The sequence below is a fragment of the Oncorhynchus kisutch genome, unplaced genomic scaffold (assembly GCF_002021735.2).
Source record: "Oncorhynchus kisutch isolate 150728-3 unplaced genomic scaffold, Okis_V2 scaffold1579, whole genome shotgun sequence".
In the NCBI taxonomy this organism is placed as follows: domain Eukaryota; kingdom Metazoa; phylum Chordata; class Actinopteri; order Salmoniformes; family Salmonidae; genus Oncorhynchus; species Oncorhynchus kisutch.
This window is the reverse complement of record NW_022263524.1, coordinates 27,501-51,629: the sequence shown is the minus strand read 5'-3', so window position 1 is coordinate 51,629 and position 24,129 is coordinate 27,501. Positions and strand designations below refer to the sequence as shown.

Here is a 24,129-nt window from a genome sequence, read left to right as displayed (position 1 = left end):
CACCATGTCCCCAGGCACGTAGACCCAGAGGCACTGAGAGCCAGGCTGATCTCAGTAGCCCCGAGCCAGGCACAACGCAACCCTGAATGCCCTGGTCTTCACACACACCACCAAGGCCCAGGAACGCAGGAGGGCAGGGCAGAGACCCGTACCACTGGAGATACTGGTGGGTGGGGGGGGGGTGAATATGGGGACCCAGACACTTGTAAACACTGTTTGCTCACAGTAATGTTTTCTAAATATCAGCCTTTGTTCTCATAACCATCTCAGACATCAACTGCCCCATAAGCACATAAACATCCTGTATTTACACATCTTCTCTCATTCAGCCGGTCCCTGAAGAAGTACCAGGACCACAAGCAGCCAGAGTTCATCCACAGGCAGAACCGGGAAGAGGCTGATCCAGTCGGGCTGGAAGCCTCCGTCGCCCTCCCTTGTTGGGGTAGAGTGGATGGACAAGGCCCCTGACAGACAGAGCTCCACCCTTCACTCCCTGAGCTGCCTGAACACGTCAAGGAGAAACAGGTGGAAGACTGAGAAGGGCTCTGCTGGACAGACAGACGTCATGCAGATTTGACATGGTTTAATTTGATATCCAGATTGTCTTAACCATGATTTCACTAGTGATATACAGCCATGTTCTGAATAAATGATGATTGTAGACGGTGGGAGGCAGATACTGAGCTGTGCTCTGTTCGTCAGTAGCCCTCCCTATAGCCCCCCGCTCTCTGATGACTCCTCGCTCTCTGAAGCTGAGAGGTATCACAGTGGACTGATACGGGTCAGACTACTGTTCAACTCATAGCATTCTTGTTCTGTTTTAAGCAGTACTTCAACCTCATCAACCTCATTTGAGCCACAGAAGAACCAGTCCACAATCAATATCTGTCTCTTTTGTTGTCAAGAGACGTAGTACAAAGTCCCCTTTCAGCTGTTCATGACGCTTTTCAAAGTCAAATCAATAAAAATATAAAAGCCTGACTGACTGTCCCTGCTTCCTCCCTCCAGGCTCAGATGACCCAGAGTACCCTGTGTTCCCCCTCTCCCCCCAAACGCCCTCGCTCCTCCAAGTCCGCAAAGCCCTCCCCCACCGGAGCCTTCCTCCACTCCCCCTTCCCTCTCCCAGCCAGTCACCCCGTCATCTTCAGCTCTGCAGAGGATGTGATCCGTGCCCAAATACGGCTCCCCGCCGGACATCGTCAGAATCATCCGGAACAACCCTCACCTGGGCTTCCTGTACATGACCTCTGCCGCACCCAAGAGCTCCATCAAATATGATGCTTATAACCTCAAGTAAGAGAGGGAGAAACACACACACCCAAACCTATATCAGATATGATGTTTATAACATCAAGTAAGAGAGAGAAACACACACCCTAACCTATATCAGATATGATGTTTATAACCTCAAGTAAGAGAGAGAAACACACACCCTAACCTATATCAGATATGATGTTTATAACCTCAAGTAAGAGAGAGAGAACACACACACCCTAACCTATATCAGATATGTTTATAACCTCAAGTAAGAGAGAGAAACACACACACCCTAACCTATATCAGATATGATGTTTATAACCTCAAGTAAGAGAGAGAAACACACACCCTAACCTATATCAGATATGTTTATAACAAAGAGAGACGACACAGACACACACACACACTCACGCAAACAACAAGTTCTCTATCAAATATAAAACCTACAACCTTATTCTCACTACCCATCCCAACTCTCACCTTTGACCTCCCCCCCCCCCCCCCCCCCCCCCAGGATAGTGGCGTATGAGAACATCAACAAGCAGGACTACTCTACCATCAGCCAGCAGGGTGTGACCTGCATCTCTGACGCGGAGATGGGACTTCCTGCCGTTAGAGCGCTGGGAGCATGAGTAGCCGGTGCCACCGTCGCCTCTGGCCATCCCGGCCTTCGCCCTCTTCAGGAGGTGGAAGGCCTTCAGAGTGTGGCGGACCAACGTCCGCTCCAAGAAGATCAACACGTGCAAGAAGTCCCTGCAGGAGCACCTGTTCATCGTCAATGAGGTGGGTGGTATTGTTGGGTCCAGTAGTGTTTCCTGGTCAGGACACCGAGGTGGTGGTATTGTTGGGTCCAGTAGTGTTTCCTGGTCAGGATAATGAGGTGGTGGTGTTGGGTCCAGTAGTGTTTCCTGGTCAGGATAATGAGGTGGTGGTATTGTTGGGGTCCAGTAGTGTTTCCTGGTCAGGATAATGAGGTGGTGGTGGTGTTGGGTCCAGTAGTGTTTCCTGGTCAGGACAATGAGGTGGTGGTGTTGGGTCCAGTAGTGTTTCCTGGTCAGGATAATGAGGTGGTGGTATTGTTGGGTCCAGTAGTGTTTCCTGGTCAGGACACCAAGGTGGTGGTATTGTTGGGTCCAGTAGTGTTTCCTGGTCAGGATAATGAGGTGGTGGTGTTGGGTCCAGTAGTGTTTCCTGGTCAGGATAATGAGGTGGTGGTATTGTTGGGTCCAGTAGTGTTTCCTGGTCAGGATAATGAGGTGGTGGTGGTGTTGGGTCCAGTAGTGTTTCCTGGTCAGGACAATGAGGTGGTGGTGTTGGGTCCAGTAGTGTTTCCTGGTCAGGATAATGAGGTGGTGGTATTGTTGGGTCCAGTAGTGTTTCCTGGTCAGGACACCAAGGTGGTGGTATTGTTGGGTCCAGTAGTGTTTCCTGGTCAGGACAATGAGGTGGTGATGGTGTTGGGTCCAGTAGTGTTTCCTGGTCAGGACAATGAGGTGGTGATGGTGTTGGGTCCAGTAGTGTTTCCTGGTCAGGATAATGAGGTGGTGATGGTGTTGGGTCCAGTAGTGTTTCCTGGTCAGGATGAGGTGGTGATGGTGTTGGGTCCAGTAGTGTTTCCTGGTCAGGATAATGAGGTGGTGGTATTGTTGGGTCCAGTAGTGTTTCCTGGTCAGGATAATGAGGTGGTGATGGTGTTGGGTCCAGTAGTGTTTCCTGGTCAGGATAATGAGGTGGTGGTATTGTTGGGTCCAGTAGTGTTTCCTGGTCAGGATAATGAGGTGGGTGGTATTGTTGGGTCCAGTAGTGTTTCCTGGTCAGGATAATGAGGTGGTGGTATTGTTGTGTCCAGTAGTGTTTCCTGGTCAGGGTAATGAGGTGGTGGTATTGTTGAGTCCAGTAGTGTTTCCTGGTCAGGACACTGAGGTGGTGGTGGTGGTGTTGGGTCCAGTAGTGTTTCCTGGTCAGGACACCGAGGTGGTGGTATTGCTGGGTCCAGTAGTGTTTCCTGGGGCAGGACAAGACCTCTACATTTGTGTTTTTATACCATTGACCTGCAGTATGTGTTTATAGTCTAAATGGTCTGTACCATTGACCTGCAGTATGTGTTTATAGTCAACATGGTTCGTAGCATTGACCTGCAGTATGTGTTTATAGTCAACATGGTCCGTACCATTGACCTGCAGTATGTGTTTATAGTCAACATGGTCTGTACCATTGACCTGCAGTATGTGTTTATAGTCAACATGGTTCGTAGCATTGACCTGCAGTATGTGTTTATAGTCTAAATGGTCTGTACCATTGACCTGCAGTATGTGATTATAGTCTAAATGGTCTGTACCATTGACCTGCAGTATGTGTTTATAGTCAACATGGTTCGTAGCATTGACCTGCAGTATGTGTTTATAGTCAACATGGTTCGTACCATTGACCTGCAGTATGTGTTTATAGTCAACATGGTTCGTACCATTGACCTGCAGTATGTGTTTATAGTCAACATGGTCTGTACCATTGACCTGCAGTATGTGTTTATAGTCAACATGGTTCGTACCATTGACCTGCAGTATGTGTTTATAGTCAACATGGTCTGTACCATTGACCTGCAGTATGTGTTTATAGTCAACATGGTCTGTACCATTGACCTGCAGTATGTGTTTATAGTCAACATGGTTCGTACCATTGACCTGCAGTATGTGTTTATAGTCAACATGGTCTGTACCATTGGCCTGCAGTATGTGTTTATAGTCAACATGGTCTGTACCATTGACCTGCAGTATGTGTTTATAGTCTAAATGGTCTGTACCATTGACCTGCAGTATGTGTTTATAGTCTAAATGGTCTGTACCATTGACCTGCAGTATGTGTTTATAGTCAACATGGTTCGTAGCATTGACCTGCAGTATGTGTTTATAGTCAACATGGTTCGTACCATTGACCTGCAGTATGTGTTTATAGTCTAAATGGTCTGTACCATTGACCTGCAGTATGTGTTTATAGTCAACATGGTCTGTTCCATTGACCTGCAGTATGTGTTTATAGTCTAAATGGTCCGTACCATTGACCTGCAGTATGTGTTTATAGTCAACATGGTCTGTTCCATTGACCTGCAGTATGTGATTTATAGTCAACATGGTCTGTACCATTGACCTGCAGTATGTGTTTATAGTCAACATGGTCTGTACCATTGACCTGCAGTATGTGTTTATAGTCAACATGGTTCGTACCATTGACCTGCAGTATGTGTTTATAGTCTAAATGGTCTGTACCATTGACCTGCAGTATGTGTTTATAGTCAACCTGGTCTGTACCATTGACCTGCAGTATGTGTTTATAGTCAACATGGTCTGTACCATTGACTATAAAGTATGTGTTTATAGTCAACCTGGTCTGTACCATTGACCTGCAGTATGTGTTTATAGTCTAAATGGTCTGTACCATTGACCTGCAGTATGTGTTTATAGTCTAAATGCTGTGTATAATGGAACCCAACTAGGTAGTTATTTTTAGATAACAGGAAGGAGCAGTAACAGCTGTGTGTAATGGAACCCAACTAGGTAATTATTTTAAGATAACAGGAAGGAGCAGTAACAGCTGTGTATAATGGAACCCAACTAGGTAGTTATTTTAAGATAACAGGAAGGAGCAGTAACAGCTGTGTATAATGGAACCCAACTAGGTAGTTATTTTAAGATAACAGGAAGGAGCAGTAACAGCTGTGTATAATGGAACCCAACTAGGTAGTTATTTTAAGATAACAGGAAGGAGCAGTAACAGCTGTGTATAATGGAACCCAACTAGGTAATTATTTTAAGATAACAGGAAGGAGCAGTAACAGCTGTGTGTAATGGAACCCAACTAGGTAGTTATTTTAAGATAACAGGAAGGGGCAGTAACAGCTGTGTGTAATGGAACCCAACTAGGTAGTTATTTTAAGATAACAGGAAGGGGCAGTAACAGCTGTGTATAATGGAACCCAACTAGGTAGTTATTTTAAGATAACAGGAAGGAACAGTAACAGCTGTGTATAATGGAACCCAACTAGGTAGTTATTTTAAGATAACAGGAAGGAGCAGTAACAGCTGTGTATAATGGAACCCAACTAGGTAGTTATTTTAAGATAACAGGAAGGAACAGTAACAGCTGTGTATAATGGAACCCAACTAGGTAATTATTTTAAGATAACAGGAAGGAGCAGTAACAGCTGTGTATAATGGAACCCAACTAGGTAGTTATTTTAAGATAACAGGAAGGAACAGTAACAGCTGTGTGTAATGGAACCCAACTAGGTAGTTATTTTAAGATAACAGGAAGGAGCAGTAACAGCTGTGTATAATGGAACCCAACTAGGTAGTTATTTTAAGATAACAGGAAGGAACAGTAACAGCTGTGTGTAATGGAACCCAACTAGGTAATTATTTTAAGATAACAGGAAGCAGCAGTAACAGCTGTGTATAATGGAACCCAACTAGGTAATTATTTTAAGATAACAGGAAGCAGCAGTAACAGCTGTGTGTAATGGAACCCAACTAGGTAATTATTTTAAGATAACAGGAAGGAGCAGTAACAGCTGTGTATAATGGAACCCAACTAGGTAATTATTTTAAGATAACAGGAAGGAACAGTAACAGCTGTGTGTGTGTTTCCAGTCTCTGCGTCCAGCGTTGCTGAACATCAGAGAGATGTGCTACAGGATCAGTGACATGGGGCTTTGTCACATCCTGAAAGATCACACATACACTCTGGAGGAGTTCCAGGAGGCTCAGTACAACCAGCTGGAGGAGGTACGCAGTCTGTCTGTCCCTTTACATGACGTGTCTGTTCCTTTACATGACGTGTCTGTCCCTTTACATGATGTGTCTGTCCCTTTACATGATGTGTCTGTTCCTTTACATGACGTGTCTGTCCCTTTACGTGATGTGTCTGTTCCTTTACATGATGTGTCTGTTCCTTTACATGATGTCTGTCTGTCCCTTTACATGACGTGTCTGTTCCTTTACATGATGTGTCTGTTCCTTTACATGATGTGTCTGTTCCTTTACATGATGTGTCTGTCCCTTTACATGACGTGTCTGTTCCTTTACATGACGTGTCTGTTACTTTACGTGATGTGTCTGTCCCTTTACATGACGTGTCTGTTCCTCTACATGACGTGTCTGTTCCTTTACATGATGTGTCTGTCCCTTTACATGATGTGTGTCTGTTCCTTTACATGATGTGTGTCTGTTCCTTTACATGATGTGTCTGTTCCTTTACATGACGTGTCTGTTCCTTTACATGATGTGTGTCTGTCCCTTTACATGACGTTTCTGTTCCTTTACATGATGTGTCTGTCCCTTTACATGATGTGTCTGTTCCTTTACATGACGTGTCTGTCCCTTTACATGATGTGTCTGTCCCTTTACATGATGTGTCTGTTCCTTTACATGACGTGTCTGTTCCTTTACATGATGTGTCTGTTCCTTTACATGACGTGTCTGTTCCTTTACATGATGTGTCTGTTCCTTTACATGACGTGTCTGTTCCTTTACATGACGTGTCTGTCCCTTTACATGACGTGTCTGTTCCTTTACATGACGTGTCTGTTCCTTTACATGACGTGTCTGTCCCTTTACATGATGTGTCTGTTCCTTTACATGATGTGTCTGTTCCTTTACGTGACATGTTCTCTGTGTGTCTGTCCCTTTACATGATGTGTCTGTCCCTTTACATGATGTGTCTGTCCCTTTACATTACATATTCTCTGTGTGTCTGTCCCTTTACATGATGTGTCTGTCCCTTTACATTACATATTCTCTGTGTGTCTGTTCCTTTACATGATGTGTGTCTGTCCCTTTACATGACATATTCTCTGTGTGTCTGTTCCTTTACATGACATATTCTCTGTGTGTCTGTTCCATTACATGACATATTCTCTGTGTGTCTGTTCCTTTACATGATGTGTGTCTGTTCCTTTACATGACATATTCTCTGTGTGTCTGTTCCTTTACATGATGTGTCTGTCCCTTTACATGACATATTCTCTGTGTGTCTGTTCCTTTACATGAAGTGTGTCTGTACCTTTACATGACATATTCTCTGTGTGTCTGTCCCTTTACATGACATATTCTCTGTGTGTCTGTCCCTTTACATGACATATTCTCTGTGTGTCTGTCCCTTTACATGACATATTCTCTGTGTGTCTGTCCCTTTACATGACATATTCTCTGTGTGTCTGTCCCTTTACATGAAGTGTGTCTGTTCCTTTACATGATGTGTCTGTCCCTTTACATGACGTGTCTGTTCCTTTACATGATGTGTCTGTCCCTTTACATGATGTGTCTGTTCCTTTACATGATGTGTCTGTTCCTTTACATGATGTGTCTGTTCCTTTACATGATGTGTCTGTCCCTTTACATGACGTGTCTGTTCCTTTACATGATGTGTCTGTTCCTTTACATGATGTCTGTCTGTCCCTTTACATGATGTGTCTGTCCCTTTACATGATGTCTGTCCCTTTACATGACGTGTCTGTTCCTTTACATGATGTGTCTGTTCCTTTACATGATGTCTGTCTGTCCCTTTACATGACGTGTCTGTTCCTTTACATGATGTGTCTGTTCCTTTACATGATGTGTCTGTTCCTTTACATGACATATTCTCTGTGTGTCTGTTCCTTTACATGACATATTCTGTGTGTGTGTGTCCTTTAACACTATAAACTAGTCACCCTGCAGTGTTTTACCCTGATAAAGCTTGTCTGTCCAGACGTTGGATGTTAGGTTATTACATTATTGCGTCTGAGCTCCTAGTGTGCGGCTCTCCTTTCATTGTTCATGTTGTTCATGTGTGAAATGTCTAGCATGTTAGCGGTGCACGCTAGTCGTGTTCAATCAGTGACGTCACCCGCGATGACACCCGCGCTGACACCCGCGCTGACACCTTGAAGTAAACATTTCCCTTACGCCGCAAGAGCCTCAGCGTCTGTGTGGCGATGCCGTGTGGGTGACAGTTCTGAGGGGGCCTGGTTGGAGCCCAGGATGGCCAAGGAGAGGGACGGAAGCAGTACTGTTACATGTGTGTCTGTCCCTTTACATGGCAACGTGTTGTGTGTGTGTGTGTGTGTGTGTGTGCAGGTATCTTCTCGTCTGGAAGAGTTCAGGGAGCTGGTAAAAGAGGTGGCCAGGAGCGCCTGTCACACGGCCATGTTGGAGGCTGGATACACACCTGACTATAACTACAACACAGGTACACACACCTGACTATAACTACAACACAGGTACACACACCTGACTATAACTACAACACAGGTACACACACCTGACTATAACTACAACACAGGTACACACACCTGACTATAACTACAACACAGGTACACACACACACCTGACTATAACTACAACACAGGTACACACACCTGACTATAACTACAACACAGGTACACACACACACCTGACTATAACTACAACACAGGTACACACACACACCTGACTATAACTACAACACAGGTACACACACCTGACTATAACTACAACACAGGTACACACACACCTGACTATAACTACAACACAGGTACACACACACCTGACTATAACTACAACACAGGTACACACACACCTGACTATAACTACAACACAGGTACACACACCTGACTATAACTACAACACAGGTACACACACCTGACTATAACTACAATACAGGTACACACACCTGACTATAACTACAACACAGTTACACACACACACCTGACTATAACTACAACACAGGTACACACACCTGACTATAACTACAACACAGGTACACACACCTGACTATAACTACAACACAGGTACACACACACCTGACTATAACTACAACACAGGTACACACACACACCTGACTATAACTACAACACAGGTACACACACACACACACCTGACAATAACTACAACACAGGTACACACACACACCTGACTATAACTACAACACAGGTACACACACCTGACTATAACTACAACACAGGTACACCCACACCTGACTATAACTACAACACAGGTACACACACCTGACTATAACTACAATACAGGTACACACACCCGACTATAACTACAACACAGGTACACACACACACCTGACTATAACTACAACACAGGTACACACACCTGACTATAACTACAACACAGGTACACACACCTGACTATAACTACAACACAGGTACACACACACCTGACTATAACTACAACACAGGTACACAAACACCTGACTATAACTACAACACAGGTACACACACACCTGACTATAACTACAACACAGGTACACACACACCTGACTATAACTACAACACAGGTACACACACCGGACTATAACTACAACACAGTTACACACACACACCTGACTATAACTACAACACAGGTACACACACCTGACTATAACTACAACACAGGTACACACACCTGACTATAACTACAACACAGGTACACACACACCTGACTATAACTACAACACAGGTACACACACACCTGACTATAACTACAACACAGGTACACACACACACCTGACTATAACTACAACACAGGTACACACACACACACCTGACAATAACTACAATACAGGTACACACACACACCTGACTATAACTACAACACAGGTACACACACACCTGACTATAACTACAACACAGGTACACACACCTGACTATAACTACAACCCAGGCACACACACACCTGACTATAACTACAACACAGGTACACACACACCTGACTATAACTACAACACAGGTACACACACACACCTGGCTATAACTACAACACAGGTACACACACCTGACTATAACTACAACACAGGTACACACACACACCTGCCTATAACTACAACACAGGTACACACACCTGACTATAACTACAACACAGGTACACACACACCTGACTATAACTACAACACAGGTACACACACACCTGACTATAACTACAACACAGGTACACACACACACCTGGCTATAACTACAACACAGGTACACACACCTGACTATAACTACAACACAGGTACACACACAGCTGACTATAACTACAACACAGGTACACACACACCTGCCTATAACTACAACAGAGGTACACACACCTGACTATAACTACAACAGAGGTACACACACCTGACTATAACTACAACACAGGTACACACACACCCGACTATAACTACAACACAGGTACACACACACCTGACTATAACTACAACACAGGTACACACAAACCTGACTATAACTACAACACAGATACACACACACCTGACTATACCTACAACACAGGTACACACACACACCTGACTATAACTACAACACAAAAAAGTAGAAGTGTGTGTACTCCAGAGGGAACAGACAGTAGAGTGAGTGTGAAGTGTGTGTACTCCAGAGGGAACAGACAGTAGAGTGAGTGTGAAGTGTGTGTACTCCAGAGGGAACAGACAGTAGAGTGAGTGTGAAGTGTGTGTACTCCAGAGGGAACAGACAGTAGAGTGAGTGTGAAGTGTGTGTACTCCAGAGGGGACAGACAGTAGAGTGAGTGTGAAGTGTGTGTACTCCAGAGGGAACAGACAGTAGAGTGAGTGTGAAGTGTGTGTACTCCAGAGGGAACAGACAGTAGAGTGAGTGTGAAGTGTGTGTACTCCAGAGGGAACAGACAGTAGAGTGAGTGTGAAGTGTGTGTACTCCAGAGGGAACACCTGAGATTGAGCTGCTGTTTGAAGAGGCTCCAGAGAAGATGAGTTACACAGAACAGGCCAACAAGAGGTACCACTGTAGACGCCTCACCTGGTGGGTACCACACACACACACACACACACACACACACAAAACACTCACACACACACGCACACACACACACTCACATTCACACCCGCAAAGACACACACACTTACACACGCAAAGACACACACACACACGCACACGCACGCACACACTCACACTATTATTGAAGCCCTCCTCTCCGCTACACACACCATCCGGTTGGCTCACCATCCGGTGACTCATCTCTCACACACACGTCCCATTTCTACCTGTACGTTGAGCTGGAGTGCTTTACCTATGGAGGTGCCGTGAAGGAGCCCCCTTCCTACTCTGTCTTGTTCCAGTTTCATCCGGTTGGCTGACTACCTGATGGTGAACACCATGCACATCCTGGCTGTGAACTCTGTGGCCAAACTACTGGCCGTCCTGCAGGACCAGATCCAACACACCCCAACACACGCTGTCATCCACAGCTGGGCCGACACCGATGCTGCTGTCGCCGCTGGAGACGGAGGTGGAGCCACGGAGGACTCCGACAGGAAGGTACAACAAGACCGTTTCAGACCTCTCGTCTGGGACCCACAGCCGTTCCATGGATTTGATCTATTCCAGAACTAGTCCATGTGATTCAACCGGTCAACTAATCACCAAACCGTTGACCTGGTGACTCAGGTGACTCAGGTGACTCAGGTGACTCAGGTGACTCAGGTGACCCAGGTGACCCAGGTGACTCAGGTGACTCAGGTGACTCAGGTGACCCAGGTGACTCAGGTGACCCAGGTGACTCAGGTGACTCAGGTGACTCAGGTGACTCAGGTGACTCAGGTGACCCAGGTGACCTGGTGACTCAGGTGACTCAGGTGACTCAGGTGACTCAGGTGACTCAGGTGACTCAGGTGACCCAGGTGACTCAGGTGACTCAGGTGACTCAGGTGACCCAGGTGACCCAGGTGACTCAGGTGACTCAGGTGACCCTGGTGACTCAGGTGACTCAGGTGACTCAGGTGACCCAGGTGACTCAGGTGACTCAGGTGACTCAGGTGACCCAGGTGACTCAGGTGACTCAGGTGACCCAGGTGACTCAGGTGACTCAGGTGACTCAGGTGACCCAGGTGACCCAGGTGACTCAGGTGACCCAGGTGACTCAGGTGACTCAGGTGACTCAGGTGACCCAGGTGACTCAGGTGACTCAGGTGACTCAGGTGAGGTAGTTCAGGGCTGCTACATGAAGGTGGCTGTGGAGAGGTTTGAAAAAGGCTTCAGGGACACTTTCTCAGACGTGGATGTAGCCTCATTCTGCGCGGACTAAAAAGCAACTATGGAGCTAAACAGACACGGTTGGCTTCGTGTTTATTGACAACATAAATACATTTAAACAATGACCACCTTTTTGTCTCTCAAATACATTGTGCCAGTTGTTGATTAGCTATGAGTCAAAACGACATGGTATCAATAACAAGATAAAACTAGGATTCTCCACATGGCAGCTCCACGGCTTCCAGCCCCTTCGATGGGCCAGCATCATTACGTTTTCAGCCAACTCGTCTCAATGGAGATCCTCCAGTGGACCACTAGGCTTTCTGAAACCAGAGGCCTGTTTAGGAGAGTTTAAAACTACAGAGGGACAGTGTGTAACAGGTGTTATCGTCTGTCTTGTAGAATGGAGAATACAGTCAGCTTTCTGCCTGCATCCTTCTAAAAGGTTTACTAAACGGAATAGTGGGTTCCTTTTGTTGTGACAATCCCTTCCCCTTTAACTGTGTATTAACCCCTGTGTGTGTGTGTGTGTGTGTGTATGTGTGTGTCTGTGTGTGGTGTGTGTGTGTGTGTGTGTGTGTGTGTGTGTGTGTGTACCTCAGGCTACAGAGCCCACAGTGGAGGCTGTTCATCTTCTACCCATGTTTGTGTCGGAGCTGATGCTGGAGACCCACGCTCTGACCTACGAACCCTCCGTAGACGTCTTCCAGGTCTGTAACCCCTGACCTCTCACCTTTCAGCTCACTGACGATGTCATCGTTCTGCAACATATCAATATGGCTCTGAATTTGTTACTTTTTTTGTCTGTAACAATGTATCTCTCTCTCGCTCTCTCTTTATGCTGTGCCTGTGTTTTTGTTTGAGTGTCTGACTGTGTGTGTGTCTGTGTGTGTGTCGTGTGTGTGTTGTGTGTCTGTGCATGTGTGTGTGCCTTTGAGTGTGGCTGTGTGTGTGTTGTGTGTGTGTTGTGTGTGTGTGTTGTGTGTCTGTGCATGTGTGTGTGCCTTTGAGTGTGGCTGTGTGTGTGTGTATTCCCCTAACAGGAGTGTGTGTCAGAGATCATCTCTAGGTTCCAGGAGACGGTGTTGTCATTAGTTGTGCTGGTGACTGACTCCTACTTTGATGCCTTCACTCAGCCCATGATCAACAGCAAGGTGTGAAACACTACCGTTGACTAATTAGCATAAATTTTTTTTTTTATCTTGCAGTAAGCTAGGTGAGACAACTACACCTGTTATAGTGACTACATTTTTCCTCAAAGTAGCTATCAGCAAAGTTCGTGCTTGTAGGAACAAGTCCAGTGCAGGTCTTAGCTCACCAAAGACAAGGGTGTTATTTAGTTTAGTTGTAGTTTTTGGGGACAGTTTTCCAGACACAGATTAAACCTAGTTCTAGAATTAAAAGGAACGTGAAGAATCTTCATGATAAGTTCTGTTCAGTATTAGTGTTGGTCTGTGTCCAGGAAACCATCCCTAAATGTTGTAATAGTCTGACAAGATGGCTGTTGTCCAGTTAGTAATACTATCCTATCATAACATGGTTGTATTCCACTATCATTCAGGTAGAGGAGATGTAATACTATCCTATCATAACATGGTTGTATTCCACTACCATTCAGGTAGAGGAGATGTAATACTATCCTATCATAACATGGTTTTATTCCACTACCATTCAGGTAGAGGAGATGTAATACTATCCTATCATAACATGGTTGTATTCCACTACCATTCAGGTAGAGGAGATGTAATACTATCCTATCATAACATGGTTGTATTCCACTACCATTCAGGTAGAGGAGATGTAATACTATCCTATCATAACATGGTTGTATTCCACTACCATTCAGGTGGAGGAGATGTAATAGTATCCTATCATAACATGGTTGTATTCCACTACCATTCAGGTAGAGGAGATGTAATACTATCCTATCATAACATGGTTGTATTCCACTACCATTCAGGTAGAGGAGATGTAATACTATCCTATCATAACATGGTTGTATTCCACTACCATTCAGGTGGAGGAGATGTAATACTATCCTATCATAACATGGTTGTATTCCACTACCATTCAGGTGGAGGAGATGTAATACTATCCTATCATAACATGGTTGTATTCCACTACCATTCAGGTGGAGGAGATGTAATACTATCCTATCATAACATGGTTGTATTCCACTATCATTCCGGTAGAGGAAATGTAATACTATCCTATCATAACATGGTTGTATTCCACTACCATTCAGGTAGAGGAGATGTAATACTATCCTATCATAACATGGTTGTATTCCACTACCATTCAGGTAGAGGAGATGTAATACTATCCTATCATAACATGGTTGTATTCCACAACCATTCAGGTGGAGGAGAAGACGTGTGGTGACGGTCCTGGTCTGGAGGCCATGTTAGAGGATGATAAACACCTCCTGAACATCATCCTCGACATCAAGGTCAGCATTCGGTGTCCTTTTTAAAGGTCATTTGAATTAGCTAAGTGGATGGTAATTGTCTTGGACATTTTGATGTCAACTTGGTGTCTGTTATGATTCCTAATGCCAAAGCTCTTTAAATCTGTTGTGGCAGTTAAATGACTTTCACAGTTCAGTGTTTTGTTGTCTTGCCTCTTCGTCCTTGTGCCCTGATTCCCTGACTGTTCGTCTAACTGGCTGCCTCATTAAGAAGTTTGTTTTGTTGTCTCTCCTCGTCTCCCTCTTCCTCCTCCTCTCGCTCCCTCTCAGCAATCGCTCCAGTTTGCGTTTGACTCGGCCAGCGTGTACGCCCGCACCTTTGAGAGCTTCCGCGTCTTCTACAGAGAGAATGAGAGTCTGGACCTGGACGCGCTCAGAGATCAGGATCACGGTACCGTAGCAACGCTCTTCATCATCGTCACCAACATCATCAATTCAATGAACTTACCAGGGAACAGAGAAAATGGATTAGCCAAGGCACTCCTTTTCAGTATATAGCTTTGAGTTTCTACAGTCATCACAAATACCACAGCAGCATATCCATTTTGTCTCAGTTCATTCAGACCTTTGGATCCAATGAGGTCCTTTAGGCGTTTTCTGTATATTTCACAGTGGCAGATCAACACTCCCCCATCTCTCTTTTTTAAACGGTCTAGAGAGTCATCATGTGACTCTGTACCCTGTCCTGTTCCCTGTAGGAGTGGCGTTCTTCGCTGAGAGTCTGAAGAAGTACCACAGCGAACATAAAGAGGCCCTGGCCATCAAACAGAAGAGGCACCTGGGCCTGCTGCTGGTAGACACCACTCTGCTTAAAGGGAAGCTCCTTCCCTCACCACTACGCTGTCTGGAGGTAGGAGGAGAGGAACAGTGTTAATCACCCCCTACAGCCCGGGCCTTTGAACTGTGGAGATCTGAAACGTATTCATTGGTATTAGCAATATGTATGAATATAATCTTCCACCTAGCCTATCAGAGGGCGAGTTTGAGCTATTACCAAATTGCTTACAAATGTCAAATCCTATCGGTTCTCCACAAGTCCATAGGGTTTAGGGTCAAGTGGTGGATTTGGGATTGGGCCGTCCATCCACTGACCAACATTAATGCCTGTGCTTCCCCCCCTCCAACCCTCCCCTCCAGGCCATCAATGACATGCTCCCCCTGCTGGCCAAGAGAAAGATTGACGCCATCATCACTGAGGCTCAGGATGCCCAGTTCAAACTGGAGTTCATCCCCTCTGCAACTACAGAGTTCGTCAACTCCCTCACCTTCCTAGAGGAGATACAGGAGCGGGTAAGAGACGCTTTTGTCTAGAAGGGATACAGCTTTTGTAAGAATGGACTTTTTCGTGGCAGGTTAGGAGAACTTAGGGTTGGGTTAAGAAAATGAACATAGCAGGTTAGGAGAATTAGGTTAAGGTTGACGGTCACACAGAGCCATCATCTTCTTCATTCAAGAGACTGACTCCATCCCAGAGTAGCGGACTCAGACCCAGAGTAGGGGACAGACCCAGAGTAGGGGACTCAGACCCAGAGTAGGGGACAGACCCAGAGTAGCGGACTCAGACCCAGAGTAGGGGACAGACCCAGAGTAGGGGACAGACCCAGAGTAGGGGACTCAGACCCAGAGTTGGGGACAGACCTAGAGTAGGGGACAGACCCAGAGTAGGGGACTCAGACCCAGAGTAGGGGACTCAGACCCAGAGTAGGGGACAGACCTAGAGTAGGGGACAGACCCAGAGTAGGGGACAGACCCAGAGTAGGGGACTCAGACCCAGAGTAGGGGACTCAGACCCAGAGTAGGGGACTCAGACCCAGAGTAGGGGACAGACCCAGAGTAGGGGACAGACCCAGAGTAGGGGACAGACCCAGAGTAGGGGACTCAGACCCAGAGTAGGGGACAGACCCAGAGTAGGGGACTCAGACCCAGAGTAGCGGACTCAGACCCAGAGTAGGGGACAGACCCAGAGTAGGGGACTCAGACCCAGAGTAGGGGACTCAGACCCAGAGTAGGGGACAGACCTAGAGTAGGGGACAGACCCAGAGTAGGGGACTCAGACCCAGAGTAGGGGACTCAGACCCAGAGTAGGGGACTCAGACCCAGAGTAGGGGACAGACCCAGAGTAGGGGACTCAGCCCCAGAGTAGGGGACTCAGACCCAGAGTAGGGGACAGACCCAGAGTAGGGGACAGACCCAGAGTAGGGGACTCAGACCCAGAGTAGGGGACAGACCCAGAGTAGGGGACTCAGACCCAGAGTAGGGGACTCAGACCCAGAGTAGGGGACAGACCCAGAGTAGGGGACAGACCCAGAGTAGGGGACAGACCCAGAGTAGGGGACTCAGACCCAGAGTAGGGGACAGACCCAGAGTAGGGGACAGACCCAGAGTAGGGGACTCAGACCCAGAGTACTTTGTCACTTTGTATCACACTGTAGTCATTGTTACATTACTCATTACCAAACTCCTGGGAAAGATGACCAAGGGAGTCAGTAGTGTTGGGTTCATGTTGTCAGGTGAACGTCTTTCTTGGATGTTTCTGGGAAAGGACTCAAATTTCTGTTTTCAGCCAGCATGGCCCGCCTAGGAAAACATCTGGGGTAAACACTGCCAGTTCTTTCATGTCTGTGTGTTTGTGTGTCAGATGGAGTGGTTGGACGAGCAGACAGAGACCGTGTCCCAGATGTACAAGCTGATAGACTCCTACTCCGTGCCCAGCCCTCCTGAGGACTTTGCCGTCTACGCCACCCTGAAACCCTCAGTCACCGGCGTACGCAACGCCATCGACAAGGCCGTGGGAGAGAAGGACGCCAACGTGGACAAGTTCTGTGTCCACCTCCAACGGGACATCACCGACCTCAACAAGGAGGTCAAGAGGGTCAAACAGCAGGCTCAGGTAACTAGAGGTCAAGGGTCAACGCTCAGATGCATTGTATCACACTAGCTTCAGCATCACGCTAAGGTTCAGTGTTTGTCCCCAGACAGGCTTTATAAATAACTGTGGAAAAAGCTAAGAATGTAGACATTAGTCTCCGGATATGACAGTCATTTACAACTGGGTTCCTCTTCCCCAGGTCGTTATGCTCTAAATCAACTGACCTGAAAAGATCATTTCGTCTGTCAGAGTAGGGTAAATAGAGATGTGTATGGGTTTGATCCAGACCAGGGAGGGACAACTTTGATGGGGGTTGGAGCCATTAAAAATCTGAACTCATAGTGAGTGGCCGCTGTGGCTGGCGGGTCTGCATACCCACATCCAGGGAGGGGCGACAGGGTAGCCTAGTGGTTAGAGCGTTGGACTAGTAACCGGAAGGTTGCAAGTTCAAACCCCCGAGCTGACAAGGTACAAATCTGTTCTGCCCCTGAACAGGCAGTTAACCCACTGTTCCTAGACCAGTTAACCCACTGTTCCTAGACCAGTTAACCCACTGTTCCTAGACCAGTTAACCCACTGTTCCTAGACCAGTTAACCCACTGTTCCTAGACCAGTTAACCCACTGTTCCTAGACCAGTTAACCCACTGTTCCTAGACCAGTTAACCCACTGTTCCTAGACCAGTTAACCCACTGTTCCTAGACCAGTTAACCCACTGTTCCACTGTTCCTAGACCAGTTAACCCACTGTTCCTAGACCAGTTAACCCACTGTTCCTAGACCAGTTAACCCACTGTTCCTAGACCAGTTAACCCACTGTTCCACTGTTCCTAGACCAGTTAACCCACTGTTCCTAGACCAGTTAACCCACTGTTCCTAGGCCGTCATTGAAAATAAGAATTTGTTCTGAACTGACTTGCCTGGTTAAATAAAGGTCAAATAAACATCCATACCCACGCAGGCAGAGCCGGCCCTAGCCTTTTTGGGGCCCTAGGGGACATTTTGCTGCGAGCAAAACAGTTGCCCGTCCCTGACCCATGTATAACTGTGTGTATGTGTTGATCTCTGCTCCCCAGAACAATCAGATCATGGACATCAACGCTGAGCGTCCCAAGGTCCGTCTGCTGCTGGACGAGGTCCAGGTCTCCATAGACGAGCTGCAGAACCAGGCCTTCCAGTACAAGTCTTTCCAGAAGAACTTCAAGGTTCTACTATACTATACAATACTATACTATACCATACAATACCATACTATACAATATTCTACAGTACCATACTATACCATACTATACCATACTATACTATACAATGCAATATCATACTATACAATACCATACTATACTATACTATACAATATACAATACAATATTATACAGTACCATACTATACTATACAATGCGATACCATACTATACCATACTATACAATACAATATTCTACAGTACCATACTATACCATACTATACTATACAGTACAATACAATACCATACTATAGAATACCATACTATATTATACAATACCATACTATACATTACCATACCATACAATACAGTAACATACTATACAATACAATACCATACTATACAGTAACATACTATACAATACCATACTATACAATACAATACCATACTATACAATAACATACTATACAATACAATACCATACTATACAGTAACATACTATACAATACCATACTATACAATACAATACCATACTATACAATAACATACTATACAATACAATACCATACTATACAGTAACATACTATACCATACTATACCATACTATACAATGCAATACCATACAATACAATACCATACTATACAATACCATACTATACAGTACCATACTATACTATACTATACACTACAATACCATATGATACCATACTATACAATACAGTACCATACTATACCATACTATACAATACAATATTCTACAATACCATACTATGCCATACCATACTATACAATATTCTACAATACCATAATATACGATACCATACTATACCATACTATATTATGTAATACAATATTCTACAATACCATACTACACCATACTATACAATACCATACTATACCATGCTAAACCATACTATAGAATACAATACTATACCAAACTATACTATATCATACTATACAATACAATACAATATTCTATACTACCCTATACCATACTATACACTACTATACACCGGCATACTATATAATACTATACAATACCATACCATACTGTACAATACAATATTATACAATACTATACAATACTTTACAATACTATACTATGCCATACCATACTATACCATACTATACTATGTAATGCAATATTCTACGGTGCCATACTATACCATACTATACTATACAATACAATATTCTACAGTACTATACGATACCATACTATACCATACTATACAATACAATGTTATACAATACTATACAATACCATACTATACAATACGATATAATACAATACCAAGCTATACAATACCATACTATACCGTACTATACCATACTATACAATACTATACAATACAATACTATACGTTTCAATACATAGATGCCGAGTAATAGGATACAGTACGTCTTCTGACCACTAGAGGACAGTAAACACCACTTTTCACCATTGTTCCTTGAGAGAAACAGTATAGTTAAATGTAGAGTAACTTACTGTTGTGCGTTTAAGTATCTTCCCTTTGGCACTTTTTCACACCTGGATGTGCATTGATTGAGGCAATTCAGATTAAGTGTCTCTTTCAAAGGATGCCTATATTCTCTATCCCTCATTGACCCCTTTCTCCCTGGCCTTGGCACCCGTCTTGTCCACTACCCTCAAGTAGAGTCACCCCTCTCTGAATTCTAACCCCTTGCCTCTGTAGATGGAGGTGACTAAGTATGAGGCGTTAGTGGAGATGAGTGACACCTCTCTGTCTTCTAACCCCTTGCCTCTGTAGGTGGAGGTGATTAATTATGAGGCGTTAGTGGAGATGAGTTGTCCCTCTCTGAGCTCTAACCCCTGACCTCTGTAGGTGGAGATGATTAAGTATGAGGCGTTAGTGGAGATGAGTGACCCCTCTCTGACCTCTAACCCATTGCCTCTGTAGGTGGAGATGACTAAGTATGATGCGTTAGTGGAGATGAGTGACCCCTCTCTGACCTCTAACCCCTGACCTCTGTAGGTGGAGATGACTAGGAATGATGCGTTAGAAGAGCTCAGTGACCCCTCTCTGACCTCTAACCCCTGACCTCTGTAGGTGGAGGTGACTAAGTATGAGGCCTAAGAAGAGATGAGTCATCCCTCTCTGACCTCTAACCCCTTGCCTCTGTAGGTGGAGGTGACTAAGTACGAGGCGTTAGAGGAGCTGAGTGCGGAGGTGAAACTGAAACAGCTGCTGTGGGACTCTCTGGAGGAGTGGGACGCCCTGCAGGCTGGCTGGATGGAGGTACAGTATGGAACCATGCAGGGGGTTAGATATCACACACAGGACACTGTGTTCCCTACCATACACTTCTGACAAAGGGGATTGTTCCTCTATTCTTCGCTGTCTCAAAGTCTCACCTTTTGCATTCTGACCACACTGCAAAAGTTAATACGATTTTGTCCGAAAATGAGGCGACAGCAACATATTCTAACTGCCTGTGTGTCTTCCTTCTCAGTGTATGTAATAACAGTAGTATACTCCACCTGTCTTCTCAGTGTATGTAATAACAGTAGTATACTCCACCTGTCTTCTCAGTGTATGTAATAACAGTAGTATACTCCACCTGTCTTCTCAGTGTATGTAATAACAGTAGTATACTCCACCTGTCTTCTCAGTGTATGTAATAACAGTAGTATACTCCACCTGTCTGCTCAGTGTATGTAATAACAGTAGTATACTCCACCTGTCTTCTCAGTGTATGCAATAACAGTAGTATACTCCACCTGTCTTCTCAGTGTATGTAATAACAGTAGTATACTCCACCTGTCTTCTCAGTGTATGTAATAACAGTAGTATACTCCACCTGTCTTCTCAGTGTATGTAATAACAGTAGTATACTCCACCTGTCTTCTCAGTGTATGTAATAACAGTAGTATACTCCACCTGTCTTCTCAGTGTATGTAATAACAGTAGTATACTCCACCTGTCTTCTCAGTGTATGTAATAACAGTAGTATAATCCACCTGTCTTCTCATTGTTTGTAATAACAGTAGTATACTCCACCTGTCTTCTCATTGTTTGTAATAACAGTAGTATAATCCACCTGTCTTCTCATTGTTTGTAATAACAGTAGTATACTCCACCTGTCTTCTCAGTGTATGTAATAACAGTAGTATACTCCACCTGTCTTCTCAGTGTATGTAATAACAGTAGTATACTCCACCTGTCTTCTCAGTGTATGTAATAACAGTAGTATACTCCACCTGTCTTCTCAGTGTATGTAATAACAGTAGTATACTCCCTGTCTTCTCAGTGTATGTAATAACAGTAGTATACTCCACCTGTCTTCTCAGTGTATGTAATAACAGTAGTATACTCCACCTGTCTTCTCAGTGTATGTAATAACAGTCGTATACTCCACCTGTCTTCTCAGTGTATGTAATAACAGTAGTATACTCCCTGTCTTCTCAGTGTAAGTAATAACAGTAGTATACTCCACCTGTCTTTTCAGTGCATGTAGTAACAGTAGTATACTCCACATGTCTTCTCAGTGTATGTAGTAACAATAGTATACTCCACCTGTCTTCTCAGTGTATGTAGTAACAGTAGTATACTCCACCTGTCTTCTCAGTGTATGTAATAACAGTTGTATACTCCACCAGTCTTCTCAGTGTATGTAATAACAGTAGTATACTCCACCTGTCTTCTCAGTATATGTAATAACAGTAGTATACTCCACCTGTCTTCTCAGTGTATGTAATAACAGTAGTATACTCCACCTGTCTTCTCAGTGTATGTAATAACAGTAGTATACTCCACCTGTCTTCTCAGTGTATGTAATAACAGTAGTATACTCCACCTGTCTTCTCAGTGTATGTAATAACAGTAGTATACTCCACCTGTCTTCTCAGTGTATGTAATAACAGTAGTATACTCCACCTGTCTTCTCAGTGTATGTAATAACAGTCGTATACTCCACCTGTCTTCTCAGTGTATGTAATAACAGTCGTATACTCCACCTGTCTTCTCAGTGTATGTAATAACAGTATTATACTCCACCTGTCTTCTCAGTGTATGTAATAACAGTAGTATACTCCACCTGTCTTCTCAGTGTATGTAATAACAGTAGTATACTCCACATGTCTTCTCAGTGTATGTAATAACAGTAGTATACTCCACCTGTCTTCTCAGTGTATGTAATAACAGTAGTATACTCCACCTGTCTTCTCAGTGTATGTAATAACAGTAGTATACTCCACCTGTCCTTCTCTCTCTCCCTCCCAGTGTAAGTTTGAGGAGTTGGACCCAGAGACTCTGAGTGCCCAGGTCAATAAATATGCCAAGTGTGTGAACCAGCTGGAGAAAGGCCTGCCACCCAACAGTGTGGTTCCACGACTCAAAGAGCACGTTGAGGGCATGAGGGAGAAGGTATGATGTGTGTTGTATAGGATGATTCTCTCCAGTTGATGTCGATATGATGTGTGTTGTGTAGGATGATTCTCTCCAGTTGATGTCGGTATGATGTGTGACAGAAGGTTGTTGTTTGTTGCGGTCTGTAATGTACTGTATATGCATGAGTGGACAAAACATTAGGAACACCTGCTCTCTCCATGACAGACTGACCAGGTGAATCCAGGTGAAAGCTATGATCCCTTGTTGATGTCACTTGTTAAATCCACTTCAATCAGTGTAGATGAAGAGGAGGAGACGGGTTAAAGAAGGATGTTTAAGCCTCGAGACAATTGAGACATGGAATGTGTGTGTGTGTCATTCAGAGGGTGAAGACAACCGTTTTAAGTGTGTGAATGGGAGTATGGTAGTAGGTGCCAGGTGCACCAGTTTGAGTGTGTCAAGAATTGCAGCGCTGCTGGGTTTTTCACGCTCAACAGTTTCCTGTGTGTATCAAAAATGGTCCACCACCCAAAGGACATCCAGCCAACTTGACACAACTGTGGGAAGCATTGGAGTCAACTTAGGCCAGTTTCCCTGTGGAAATCTTTCAACACCTTGTACAGTCCATGTCCTGACGAATTGAGACTGTTCTGAGGTCAGAAGGGGGTGCAACTCAATATTAGGAAGGTGTTGCTAATGTTTTGTACACTCAGTGTGTGTGTGTTACCTGGCTGTGGGTGTGTGTGTGTTACCTGGCTGTGTGTGTGTGTTACCTGGCTGTGGGTGTGTGTGTGTGTGTGTGTGTGTGTGTGTGTTACCTGGCTGTGGGTGTGTGTGTGTTACCTGGCTGTGTGTGTGTGTGTGTTACCTGGCTGTGGGTGTGTGTGTGTGTGTTACCTGGCTGTGGGTGTGTGTGTGTGTGTGTTACCTGGCTGTGTGTGTGTGTGTGTGTGTTACCTGGCTGTGGGTGTGTGTGTGTGTGTTACCTGGCTGTGGGTGTGTGTGTGTGTTATCTGGCTGTG

General features: G+C 44.8%; 1 protein-coding gene across 1 annotated transcript in view; it reads left to right on the top strand.

Annotated features, from left to right (window-relative positions):
* Positions 1-496: 496 nt before the first annotated feature.
* The window catches only part of LOC109877078 (dynein heavy chain 6, axonemal), a gene marked incomplete at its 3' end in the record, with an annotated part of 48,375 nt that continues 24,742 nt past the window's right edge, over positions 497-24,129 (top strand). Inside the window, 19 exon segments of the mRNA XM_031818736.1 lie at positions 497-525; positions 1,009-1,182; positions 1,184-1,293; positions 1,772-1,856; positions 1,858-2,040; positions 5,901-6,035; positions 8,367-8,478; positions 10,915-11,014; positions 11,332-11,530; positions 12,847-12,954; positions 13,288-13,398; positions 14,604-14,693; positions 14,982-15,102; positions 15,410-15,561; positions 15,849-16,001; positions 17,350-17,601; positions 18,655-18,783; positions 20,903-21,016; positions 23,000-23,143. Coding sequence (XP_031674596.1) covers positions 1,015-1,182; positions 1,184-1,293; positions 1,772-1,856; positions 1,858-2,040; positions 5,901-6,035; positions 8,367-8,478; positions 10,915-11,014; positions 11,332-11,530; positions 12,847-12,954; positions 13,288-13,398; positions 14,604-14,693; positions 14,982-15,102; positions 15,410-15,561; positions 15,849-16,001; positions 17,350-17,601; positions 18,655-18,783; positions 20,903-21,016; positions 23,000-23,143 — 2,466 coding nt within the window.